Consider the following 13,338-nt stretch of genomic DNA (forward strand, 5'->3'; position numbering starts at 1 on the left):
AGAGCACCTTTGGCCCAAAATAGCAGATCTATATACAAGCTGCACGACGCGTTGTGAGCTTGTAGATCTGCTATTTTCAGTGCGCAACCCTGCAGTCTTTATCTACTGGAGATGCGGTTGTATCATGGGTTGTATAGGATACGACATGGATTTATAAACGCAAAATGCTGCGTTCCGAGTTCAGGAGGGGGAAAAAAAGCAATTCTCCTGAATGCTGCCTTCCAGCATGGCATGGAAAGGAAAGGCATTTCTTTCACTTTAGTAAATGCTGCACTCGTGGTCTGCACACACACACACACACACACACACACACACACACACACACACACACACACACACACACACACACACACACACACACACACACACACACACACACACACACACACACACACACACACACAGGTGATCAACTGATGTGATCAATTTGATCAACTGATGTCATCAATTTGATCAACTGATGTCATCAATTTCAATTTCAATCAACTGATGTGATATGTTAGGCATAGTTTTACTGGGGTTAAGGTTAGGAATAAGGTTAGGTTTAGGTATAGTTTTACTGGGGTTAAGGTTAGGAATAAGGTTAGGTTTAGGTATAGTTTTACTGGGGTTAAGGTTAGGAATAAGGTTAGGTTTAGGTATAGTTTTACTGGGGTTAAGGTTAGGAATAAGGTTAGGTTTAGGCATAGTTTTACTGGGGTTAAGGTTAGGAATAAGTTTAGGGTTAGGCATAGTTTTACTGCGGTTAAGGTTAGGAATAAGGTTAGGTTCAGGCATAGTGTTACTGAGGTTAAGGTTAGGAATAAGGTTAGGTTTAGGCATAGTTTTACTGTGTATTGGTTTACTAGGCATTGTGCAGCAAACCAATAAAATACATCAAAACTCCTACATTCTATTCACACAAGTGGGTATTTCTTATGTACTTAATAATGTAACGATAGACTTTGCCTGCTTCTTTTGCTAGAAGACCTGACACTGTAAAATTCTGATGTTTAACCTTTTTCAACAGGCGATACAACTGATTCCTCTCACTACTGTACACCTGATTCCTTTCACTACTGTACAACTGATTCCTCTCACTACCGCAATTTGCAACTCTAGATTTTTTTATAATGGGATGAATCTAGAGTTGCAATACCCTCCATTGACTCCCCACTCATCTTTTTTGGTTTGCGATCTGCTTGTCTTAAACTACGTTAAACTCACCAACATTGCAGCTGTAGTCCAAGCTTGAATTATCCTCTTTCAATCTGCCGAGCTTGTTTTTCATAAAAATCCACTCTAGACATGTTATGAGCTACTTTCTGTCAAGACATCCTCTGCAGGTGATTCTTTTTCTAAGTGCTGGAGTTTGGAAGCACTCATCGTATGTCACTGAACGAACGGCCCTGCGTTCCACCCGTTTCGAATTTGCACATAATGCAGGAGGCAGCAGCGCGACCCGTTAACAAAAACGAGTGCTTCCAAACTGCAACACTTGGAAAAATAATCACCTGCAGAGGATGTCTTGACAGAAAGTAGCTCATAACATCTACCATCTACGGTGGATCTTTATGAAAAACAAGCTCAGCAGATTGAAAGAGGATAATTCAAGCTTGGACTACAGCTGCAATGTTGGTGAGTTTAACGTCGTTTATAAACAAGCAGATCGCAAACCAAAAAAGATGAGTGGGGAGTCAATGGAGGGTATTGCAACTCTAGATTCAACCCATTATAAAAAGATCTAGAGTTGCAAATTGCGGCTACTCACTACTGTACTTCCTACAATGTAGATTCAAGTACATGCTCTATCGTTTCTCGTTCCTCACCCCCGGAGTCTTCTTCTTCTTCTTCTTCATGGGGTTTTATGGCGGTTGGCATCCAAATAGTTGCATTACCGCCCCCTTCTGTTATACTCTCGCGCTTACTTACCAGTCTTATCCCATAACCCAGATTCTTTAATAAACCTTTAATCACCGTGTTATCCTCTGCTGCACCAATTAACGTATTAAAAGTGATTTCTTCAACTCCCCACCCCTCTCAGCTCTTCCACCATTACTCTCTCTGTCTCTCTGATACTGTCTACGGTCCATAATGGACTCCTCCCCCTCCTGACAGTGTCCACATAGGCCTGTAGGATGTTTGCCCATCAGATCACCTTCAATGTTTTATATTTAACGCACCGTGTCCCAACTGTAGCCGTGTTATTACTATACTTCCTTTCTCCTGCATCCATTACTGTACTTTCTGCTTCCTCCCACTTTACTTTGGCTGCTGTAGTAATGTAATGCCTTTCCTTCTCCTTCACCCCCGGCTGGAGTCCAGACAGTGTGAGCTTTATATAGTCCAGGAAGCGAGGCCTATATGAGCTGCCACAGGGACCAATCCGAGGGCTGATCAGGCTCCCAGCCACGCCCTCCTCAGGACGGCAACACATTAGGGACAAGAATGCTCAGAACCTGCAGGGGGCAGAAGCAACAACCAGAACCAGGCATCCTATAGCCTATAGTACCTCATGCTAAACAAGCCTACTATAATAAATATATATATATATAGATATGATAGCATCAGCTCGATATTATACTTATCACCATTAATCAAAACATATAACATAAACAGCCAAAGGCTGTTACACGTTGGTTGTTTTTGATTGATTGATTGAATTACAGTACAGCATTTGCAGAATTACAGTATATTTCAAGCACAAACTCAATACAAAGACTGTTAGCTGCATGTGAGTGGACGACCCAATTAAGCATTGCACTTGTTTACAACAGGGTCCACCTTGTTCAATTCATCAAAACATTTAGAGACGTACAAATAGACACTTCTATACAATAGTTAAAGGACAGAATAGGAATTCATCATAAAGGAAGCAAAAAGGGAAAAGAAACATATACAGTGAGGGGAAAAAGGGGGAGGGGAGGTGTGGGGGGGATTCAGATTTTACAGGGGCCAGTTTCGAATTGCAGCCGTCCGTAGGTGCCCTTTGAGAGCGGTTTTGAAGGAGTCAAGGGATTCACATGTCTTAATGACTGTTGGTAGGGCATTCCACATTTTGGTGGCATAGGAGCGAAAATAATTTAGTCCCTTGTTTGTGCCGAATCTGGTTTGGGGGGGGGGGTGAGGCCAAGTAGGAGCCTGACCAGTTTGTTTTGGGAGGTCTGGAGCCTTGTTTTAAGGGCCTTTGAGGTGCTGTGGTACCATGCAGGAGGTGCATGCATAGTCAAAGAAACCTTGTACGAGGGCTCCTGTTAAGGTCTTCAAGGTGTTTTTGTTGACCAGTGAGGAGATCCTGTAAAGGAATCTTGTTCTTTGGTTGAATTTTTTGATTACGTTGGTGGCCATTTTATCACCGGAAAGATTGGCCTCCAGGATGGAACCTAGGTAGGTCATTTCATCTTTTAAAGATTGGCCTCCAGGATGGAACCTAGGTAGGTCATTTCATCTTTTAAAGATTGGCCTCCAGGATGGAACCTAGGTAGGTCATTTCATCTTTTAAAGATTGGCCTCCAGGATGGAACCTAGGTAGGTCATTTCATCTTTTCCTGTGATAATGTTGTCACCCACTTTAGTACTTACTGAAGTAAAACAATTGAGTATTTTTTCCACCACTACTAGGCCTACAACAGTAGTAATAATAAAGTGTAATAATTGTGTCCACTCATGGTACAGTATTATAAATTAATACAATATAACTTAAACATACAAATGCTTGTTGTCAGACTAAATTGCATATCTTTCTGCAGTTCCATCTCTTCTCCACTCGAGGGTGCAATAAGCATTGTACATGAGAGAGAGAGAGAGAGAGAGATAGAGAGAGAGAGAGAGAGAGAGAGAGAGAGAGAGAGAGAGAGAGAGAGAGAGAGAGAGAGAGAGAGAGAGGGGGGGAGAGAGAGAGAGAGAGAGAGAGAGTACAAGCAGGGTCTGTATATTGGGACCACTGCTGTATGGCCTTAATACTGGATGTCTGGTAGTTTTATTTTATAGTATTCGGAGACAAACAAAGGTTAGATTTAAAATAACTGTTGTCTGGAGTAAACCCTTGTTGGTTCGTTCTTGATCTGTTATTTTATTACATTGTTGGGACATTGTCAGGCAGTCAGTGGAGTCGAGGCTGAAGTGTGGAGCTGGAAGTTCACTAAAAACGCCGGGACAACAACGCTCCACTGCCTCCACACGTCCCAAACTCCTCTCCCTTCTGGCTCCAAAACTATGGAATGTATACTTCCCATCACAATCAGAACTGCAGACTCACTCCCAATCTTCCGCCGTAGTCTGTGAAAACCCACCTTTTCAGACTCCATCATGGCCCGTAGCACTTACCCTATACCCCCTTAGATAGCACTTTATGTAGACTTAGATAGCATTTGACTGATAGCATGTTACGTAGACAGCACTATAGAATTGCATTTTATGTAGTCATAGCACTTTATATATAGTATATAGTATGCATCGTTTATATGTATAGTCTCATATTCCACTTAGGTTCTTAGCTTACGCATGTTTCATGGTAACTATAGCCTACTTTGTATGTGATGTATTGCCATGCTTTTTGTTCTTGCTTATTGTAATAAGTCGCTCTGGATTAAGAGCGTCTGATAAATGCCTGAATGTAGTGCTTTATTGGGTCCTCCTGCACTCACTGCCACTAACAGTTAATTTAATTATATTATTATATTTAATATGTTGACAGACACTTTTGATTAATCAATCAGACCGAATCGGTTCCGATTATTCGGTCTGTCTTTTCAGATAACCAAGCCCAAAGTAACAGCTTGAACATGATCTACAAGCTCACAATATTTAATATAAAGGTATTTAAGTTAAATCTGACTTCATAAGCATGCAGTGCCGACACCCTGTTACATGTATTTTTCAAGAATGGACAAAATTATTATAATCTTTCAATACAGAATGAGATCATAAGTCCAGATGTGCCTCATGATGGAATATTATTGTGACAAGTAACCACACATTTTTATTGCAATATATACGTTACAACTGTACAAAAAGTGATGGATTTGTTTTTTTTAAATGTGTTGTTGTGCAGTGCACACTCACCCCCAAGGGGTCCTTGAGGGAGATCCAGGGGGTCCCCATAGCTAAATGACAGTTAATAACCGAATGGACCCTTATGGGTCTGTAACTCTGAGAGTGTGCAAATGGAACCAAATGGACCCTTATAGCAAAAATAGCAGACCTACAAGCTCGTAGCGCGCCACTCGGTGGCGCGCTATGAGCTTGTAGATCTGCTATTTTTCAATAGCTAAAGCATGACATGATGCTATAACACTAAAACGGCTTCCCGTTCAGAATGGGTTAAACACTTTCAAACTGGCGTGCCTATTTTGGGCCTTATTTGTGTCCTTATAGATGAAAAGTGTTCCTTTCCACCACACACACATATACAAAATAATACAGTTAAAATAGCATATCTACACGCTCACAACAACCACTTTGGGAGCTCGCAGATCGGGCTATTTTCTCTTGGGGTTTTGAGGTTTGCATTGTGGGCACAATGTTATGAAAACCGCTGCACTATAGACTACTGAGAATATATACTTTTATTTTCATTTTTTTTAATCCCTCAGGAGATTCAAAGTGAATAAACAAAAACAAACAAAGGGGTTTCAGAGCAGTGCTGATGTTGTGTCACACAGGGGGGCCAATAGTGTCTGAATCCAGTAGGGAATCCTGACTTCCTGAAAGTTCATATAATGGCCTGTTGTGGCGCTGTCTGTCATTGGGCCCAAAAAACCCCCAGAAGTCCATGTATTTGGGCCCAACTTCACCTAGACTGTATTACCTTAATAAACATGGTCATGAATACTTTCTGCTTCCAGTCACTATAGTTTAAAGTCTCATTTCTAATGTCATAATATTCTTTTTGGAAAATTATGGTCCCATTTATTAAAAAAAAATGACCATAAAGTCGAGTATGTTCTGAGGGGCGTGGCTACCGTTGCAGTCTATGATCGGGATCCACCCCCCCCCCCCCCCGCTCGAGTCAAAATAAAAACCAACGAAGAAGAAGAGGGGGGGGGGGGGGGGGGGGGGAGTCCCGCCTCGTTGTCTGGGCCAGCCAATGGCCAGCTGGGGCCCAAACGGATCTAGAAAGATGGCGATTGGACTGACAGGCTTCATCTTACAGTACGTCCATATCAGACCCGGAGAAACGCTTTGTCCATATTTCTTTACAGTCTATGGTGTCACACAACAGTACGAAGGGGTTTCAGAGCAGTATAATGTGTGTCACACAACAGTACGAAGGGGTTTCAGAGCAGTATAATGTGTGTCACACAACAGTACGAAGGGGTTTCAGAGCAGTATAATGTGTGTCACACAACAGTACGAAGGGGTTTCAGAGCAGTATAATGTGTGTCACACAACAGTACGAAGGCTAACAGAGCTCACTTGAAGCATCAAAGCAGCACTGTGATGTTCCTGTTCTGATGTGAATAATTAAGGATTTTTAGTTACTCTAATAATGACCTAACCTGACGCTGCCAGATGAGGGCGGTATTGCGGAAACATATTCCCCAACACAGCACTCATCTGGGATCTCTGACGGAGTTGAGCCCTGAGTCAGATCTGCTTCGTACCGAACCAATCAGCGTGAGCTAAAGGCGGGATGCGGATGTGACGGTATATAGACACGTCGATATGATTGGTTGTGTTTGCACGCCCACACGGTGATAGACAGACGCTCCCATCCAATCATCTACCATGTATCTTGAAAAAAAGGAACAGCCCCGTCATCGAATTTGCTTCCGCGATCCCAGATCCAAATAAGCTGTGAAACAAATTTGTGTAGCAAGCTTTTTGGATCTGGCAGCGTCAGGTTAATAATGACCTATACCATGATGAGCTATTAGTAATTACATTCCTTCAACCTCAAGTGCAGGCATGCGGTTAACTCAATTATTTCCTGTCATTTCACCCGAATTTGAGAAAATGTACATAGTCACCCATGGGACTTATATAATGCGCATTAAAACATATCGCTATACGGTACTCGCTCATCGCGTGAAGACTCCAAAATGACCAGTGGTGGAACGTAACTAAGTACTATTACTTAAGTAATTTTGAGGTATTTGTATTTTACTTGAGTATTTCCAATTTCCAGTACTTCTACTCCACTACATCTCGGAGCCATTTTTTTTTAAACTTTAACTACACTACAATTATTTGAAAACTTTAGTTACTTTGGAGATTTTAATTTTGATCAGAAAACATACATTAACCACTTCAACCCTATATACATTTCGGCTATTTTCAAAAGGTTTTGTACACATTGTGAACTTGTGAAATATTCTGCAATATGAGTACTTTCACTTTGTGCACTTTAAGTTCATTTTGATGCCGGTACTTTTGTACTTTCACTCAAGTACATTTTCAATTCCGTACTTTTACTTGTAACAAAGTAGTTCTAAATTGCATATATTGGTACTTTTACTCAAGTAAAACAATTGAGTAGGCCTACTTTATTCCACCACTGAAAATAACTGAGACCCACAAGGCATCACTGAAACACATGAATTAATTAACACCTTCGTAGCCTTGCCCGGGGAAACACGGGACTGGGCGAACCAAACCACAACACACGACTAAAGGGGCGGTCCATATACTGTCTCCGAGCATCCAACCAAACCACAACACACGACTAAAGGGGCGGTCCATATACTGTCTCCGAGCATCCAACCTTTTGGTCGGAAAGCTCTGGTACACACAACTACAACATGACGTCACTCACACGCAACTTCTGAAACGCATTCCTCCGAACTTTTTTGTTCTGAAAACTGCACACTCCCAGATGTCGTGACTCTCCGAACTCTATACTTCGTAGATTTTTTTTAAAAGTCTGATCTTTTTACGACGAAAAGTTGGGTGGTCGGGTGAGACGGTATGGACTGCCCTTTATATGAAGGGGACTCACTCCATCCCTCCCTGTCCTGCAGTTCTTCCAGAATATTCACCAAAAAAGCGTCATTTCAGGGAGTTTGTAACATTTAAAATGCTAAGACTCTGTCTCTGTCTCCTTTCAGCCGATCATATCCATCACTCTCACATTATTATGTCCTTGTATTGTCTGTGGTCATCCACTGTTTGTGAAGCTCTCTGTGAGACAATGACTTAGCCTTGCCGAGCCATGAGGCCCATAGGGGCAGGAGCCTATCTCCTGTTTCTGTAGCCATGAGGCCCATAGGGGCAGGAGCCTATCTCCTGTTTCTGTAGCCATGAGGCCCATAGGGGCAGGAGCCTGTCTCCTGTTTCTGTAGCCATGAGGCCCATAGGGGCAGGAGCCTGTCTCCTGTTTCTGTAGCCATGAGGCCCATAGGGGCAGGAGCCTATCTCCTGTTTCTGTAGCCATGAGGCCCATAGGGGCAGGAGCCTATCTCCTGTTTCTGTAGCCATGAGGCCCATAGGGGGCAGGAGCCTATCTCCTGTTTCTGTAGCCATGAGGCCCATAGGGGCAGGAGCCTATCTCCTGTTTCTGTAGCCATGAGGCCCATAGGGGCAGGAGCCTATCTCCTGTTTCTGTAGCCATGAGGCCCATAGGGGCAGGAGCCTGTCTCCTGTTTCTGTAGCCATGAGGCCCATAGGGGCAGGAGCCTATCTCCTGTTTCTGTAGCCATGAGGCCCATAGGGGCAGGAGCCTATCTCCTGTTTCTGTAGCCATGAGGCAGCTTGATGTCCAAGTACACCCCCTGGAGATGACGCTATAGTATGTCACAGGGAACTTACCCCCAATCCAAGTGTCAAGCAGGGAGGCACTGGGTCCCATCTTTAGAGTCTTTAGTATTAGTTCACCTGTGGTGAGGATAATACCTGTGGTGATGATGATATTGGGACAGTCGTGTAACAGCAGGTATAGAGAAGGGTCGACTATATAAGTGCTTCTGGTGATGAGAAAAGAGATACTCTCCTTTTCTCCATTTTTTTCCCCCCCCTTTCGTTTCCGCTGTGCTGTCTTTCATTCATCGGTCTGACACACTCTCACTCCTTAAAACTGCATATTGTGACTTCTTGGAACAAAATGTCAAACATTTGACTGGAAGGGGGGGGGGGGGGGTTCCAGTCAAACAAAAGGGTCGGTTCCCTTCCAGTCAAAACGATGCCGTCCTGCAAAGGCACTTCATTCCGCACTCCAGGAATGTGGATGGCAGCGGTTCTTTTTCTTTTCGTCACAGCTTCCAGTCAAACTTTTTTTTTTTACCTTCTGGGACGTCCGACATCCTTAACAACTTCATTCAAGTGTCCCGTTTTGCCGTCTTTGTGACGAGTGAAGATGTGTTGCTGCCCCAACTCCTCTCCTCTCCTCTCCTCTCCGGGTCAGCGTGGCGTCAGAACCATTTGAGACGCAGGCAGAACATCGAGGAGCTCCAGAACCCCCTGCTTCTTCCATCAGAGGAGTCACTCCTGAAAGAGAGAAACCCAAGAAGTGGGTGAGAATCTACTCAGACAAGGGGGGGGGGGGGGGGGTCATTTCAGACACTTTACTATGAGAAGAAAAGGCTCCCCGCGCGCACTGCCTTCACTTCTAGCGGTAGTTTTTTTTTTTTTATATATATATTTTTTATCAATGTTTATCAATCAATGTGTCAATCATCTAACGTGATCCTCGGGCTCTACACACCCTCCGCCAACCTGGGGAGAGCAACGGACTTGAACTCATGCTTCCTTCATGCCTGAGTGTCCAAGTTGCTCCTTTTACACCTGACAGGGGGGAGTTTCCCTGGTTGGACGTCGTAGCGCATGGAAGGAACACGTTATTCCAACCAGTTGCTTCACCCCTCCATCAGGCGCCCCGGCTGGCCAGGGGGAGGCAGTTTAGAGACCAGGATTACTGCATGTTTTTTGTGAGGGTACCTACCCTATAGGGGAGAACACGGGGAGAACATGTGAGGGTACCTACCCTATAGGGGAGAACACGGGGAGAACATGCAAACTCCACACAGAAAGGCCCTTTCGCCAACCCCGCCTTCGGGTATGGGCACTGATGACGCGGAGGAGGACACACGCCGCCAGCACCCACAGCGTCCCGAGCGGGAATCGAACCCAGGACCTGACAGCACTACCAACTGTGCCACCGTGGCCCCCTCTAGCGGTATAGTTTCACTCAGACGACAACGTTTCGGTCTCAACGACCTTCATCGCGTATCTCTGGTGGTACCTGGGGAAGGTCGTTGAGACCTAAACGTTGTCATCTGAATCAGTGTTGTGTTCGTCAACTAAAACTAAGACGAAAAATGTTCGTCGAATATACCTTTTTCCACTGAAGAAAACTAAATGGAAACTAAATGAAAACTAAGCTATGGTAGCCTCGGAAACCCAGACGTTTTTATTTCCAGGGAGAAAAAAAAAGTCTGGGTCTGAGTCCACTTCAATTCGGCATAGAGTAGCGCAAACATTGCTCACTCTCTGCTGATTTCTGATTGTCTGCACCTTTGTAAAATTGACATACACACGCACACATGTACACACACACGCTCCTCTCTCTCTCTGTCGCTCTAAGTAATTAGTCTCATGTCGCGCAGCTGCGCATATATTCTCCCGGCGGATCCTGCCGGGAGCTGCCTATGCCATAAAAAGCATAGGTGAGTTCCAGGCTAATGCTATGGTGACTAAAATGTTTTATACATTTGTGTCAATAAAGTAATAAAGTAAGCCTTTTCGCTACAAAGACACTTTATTATAAAACATCTTCTTTCTTTCTGTAGCAGTTCATGAACACATCTTTTGACTGAGAATTGATCGTTTCTAAGCACATGCCGTTCTGTAGCCGTTTGTTGCCATCTCAAACGTAGCCAACACAGAAAACAAAACGACAACATTGGAATCAAATCCCATTAGGCGTCATACGTAGTAAAGGGCCAAACTCTGTAAATAGTTTGGCAATTCTACCGTTTATATAGAGCAATAACCAGCCTAAACGGTAAATGGTGCATTTCTATATAGCGCCTATTTATATAGCGCATGACTGTCTGGCATGGGAATATAGCCACTCTCAGAACTGCTAAGTGCTAATCCTTCAGGAAGGAGGTGGCAGAGCCTACCTTTGGGACTATAGCGTACCCGTATGCCCCCTCCCAGATATTACCATGGGCCTATAGAGCGTTGCATGCAGTCCCGCCCCCTACCAGGGCCCAGGAAATGATTCTCCGTTAAGACCTTTTAATATATTTTTATCCCACGATTTTGTAACACATTTTTCACCCCTGTGTCAATCATCTAATGTGATCCTGGGCTCTACACACCCTCCACCATCCTAGTCCCCATATATGGGGGACAAGGGGAGACCAACCTAGTCCCCATATATGGGGGACAAGGGGAGAGCAACCTAGTCTCCATATATGGGGGACAAGGGGAGAGCAACGGACTTGAACTCATGCTTCCTTCATGCCTGAGTGTCCAAGTTGCTCCTTTACACCTGACAGGGGGGAGTTTCCCTGGTTGGACGTCGTAGCGCGTGGAAGGAACACGTTATTCCAACCAGTTATTTAAAGACCTTTTTAAGCGTCGTACGAAGCCAACTCTTGTCGTGACAAATCATGACAACAAACACAATGTTTTGGGCCGAACAAATAATTAGAAAGAAGAAAAAAATAAAAAAACGGCAGGTTACAACACTTTTTTTGTTGTTGTTTTTATATTTTTTGTAATTATTTGTTTGGTCCAAAATATTGTGTTTGTTGTCATGAGTGGTCACGACTCGCGTCGGCTTTGATCTCAGGTCAGAATCAGACCAGTGTGTGTCCAGTGGGAAACCTCGTATGAATCTGATCTCAGGTCAGAATGGGTTAATCAGACCAGTGTGTGTCCAGTGGGAAACCTCGTATGAATCTGATCTCAGGTCAGAATGGGTTAATCACAACATGGCAAACAGAAATATTATGGAAGACACGACCGACTCCCTGGAAACTAAACGGGATAGTTTTAACCCATTCTGACCTGAGATCAGATTCTAAAAAATGTCTTCTACCTCCTGACAGTTTAACATTCTGACCTGAGATCAGATTCTAAAAAATGTCTTCTATACGTCAGTCGCTCTTCGATTTAAAAAAATAGCAGACCTACAAGCTCATAGCGCGCCACTCGGTGGCGCGCTATGAGCTTGTAGATCTGCTATTTTTCAATAGCTAAAGCATAACATGATGCCAACACCAAAATGGGTTCCCGTTTAGAATGGGTTAAATTATGCGGACCAGAAAGCTCTTAATTGAGGCCTCTTTAAAAGCTTGGTCAAAGCTTGATTCACGCACGCACGGCACACATGCACGCACGCACGCACGCACGCACGCACGCACACACGCACGCACACACACGCACGCACGGCACACACGCACGCACGCACGCACGCACGCACCCACGCACGCACACACACGCACGCACGCACCCACGCACGCACGCACACACGCACGCACGCACTGAGAGATGAGAGACAGAGAGAAAGTGGAGATCTGAGCCAAGCTGTGATAAACAAGTTGAGTTGGAAGGAAGTCCAACAGGCAGAAAGAAGTCCGTCACGATGATGGTCTATCAACCACGCACGCACGCACACACACACACACACACACACACACACACACGCACACACACACACACACACACACACGCACGCACACACACACACGCACGCACACACTTCCTCTCTCACACTAATACAGGCATTGTGGATTGTGTGTGCAGTGTGCACGTGCGTGCGTGTGTGTGTGTGTGTGTGTGTGTGTGTGTGTGTGTGTGTGTAAGAGAGAGAGAGAGAGATCAAGAGGAAACAACAGCATTCTTTGGCTCTGTGTCGGTTCTCTACTGTCTGTCTGTCTGTCTGTCTGTCTGTCTGTCTGTCTGTCTGTCTGTCTGTCTGTCTGTCTGTCTGCCTGCCTGCCTGCCTGTCTGTCTGTCTGCCTGTCTGTCTGTCTGTCTGTCTGCCTGCCTGTCTGTCTGTCTGTCCGTCCCTCTGTGTCTGTCTGTCTCTCTCTATCCTTCTTATGTCTCTCTGTCCCATTCTTATAGCTGCTGCAAAATATTATATATCCCCCCCCCCACACACACACCTCATTTGAAAATGTTCCACTCGTTTTGTCATTCTGAAGATCTTTTGCCTATATATATATATATATATATATATATATATATATATATATATATATATATATATATATATATATATATACTTGTATATATATATATATATATATATATATATATATATATATATATATATATAATTGTATATATATAGGCATATATATATAATTCTTGACTGACTATCCATTTCTCATTTGTATGTGTATTTTATGGTTGAAGTGGTTGCGGTTCACAGACAGCGGTGGTTCACAGACAGCGGTGGTTCAC

General features: G+C 44.0%; 1 protein-coding gene across 1 annotated transcript in view; it reads right to left on the reverse strand.

The window, feature by feature from the left end:
• Positions 1 to 5,528: 5,528 nt before the first annotated feature.
• The window catches only part of atoh8 (atonal bHLH transcription factor 8), a 24,586-nt gene continuing 16,776 nt past the window's right edge, over positions 5,529 to 13,338 (reverse strand). The window contains exon 4 of the mRNA XM_080773525.1: positions 5,529 to 9,402. Coding sequence (XP_080629651.1) covers positions 9,397 to 9,402 — 6 coding nt within the window. The 3' untranslated portion in view covers positions 5,529 to 9,396. The remainder of the gene's footprint in view (positions 9,403 to 13,338) is intronic.

The sequence above is a fragment of the Protomyctophum bolini genome (assembly GCF_963924005.1).
Source record: "Protomyctophum bolini genome assembly, chromosome: 10".
Taxonomy (NCBI): domain Eukaryota; kingdom Metazoa; phylum Chordata; class Actinopteri; order Myctophiformes; family Myctophidae; genus Protomyctophum; species Protomyctophum bolini.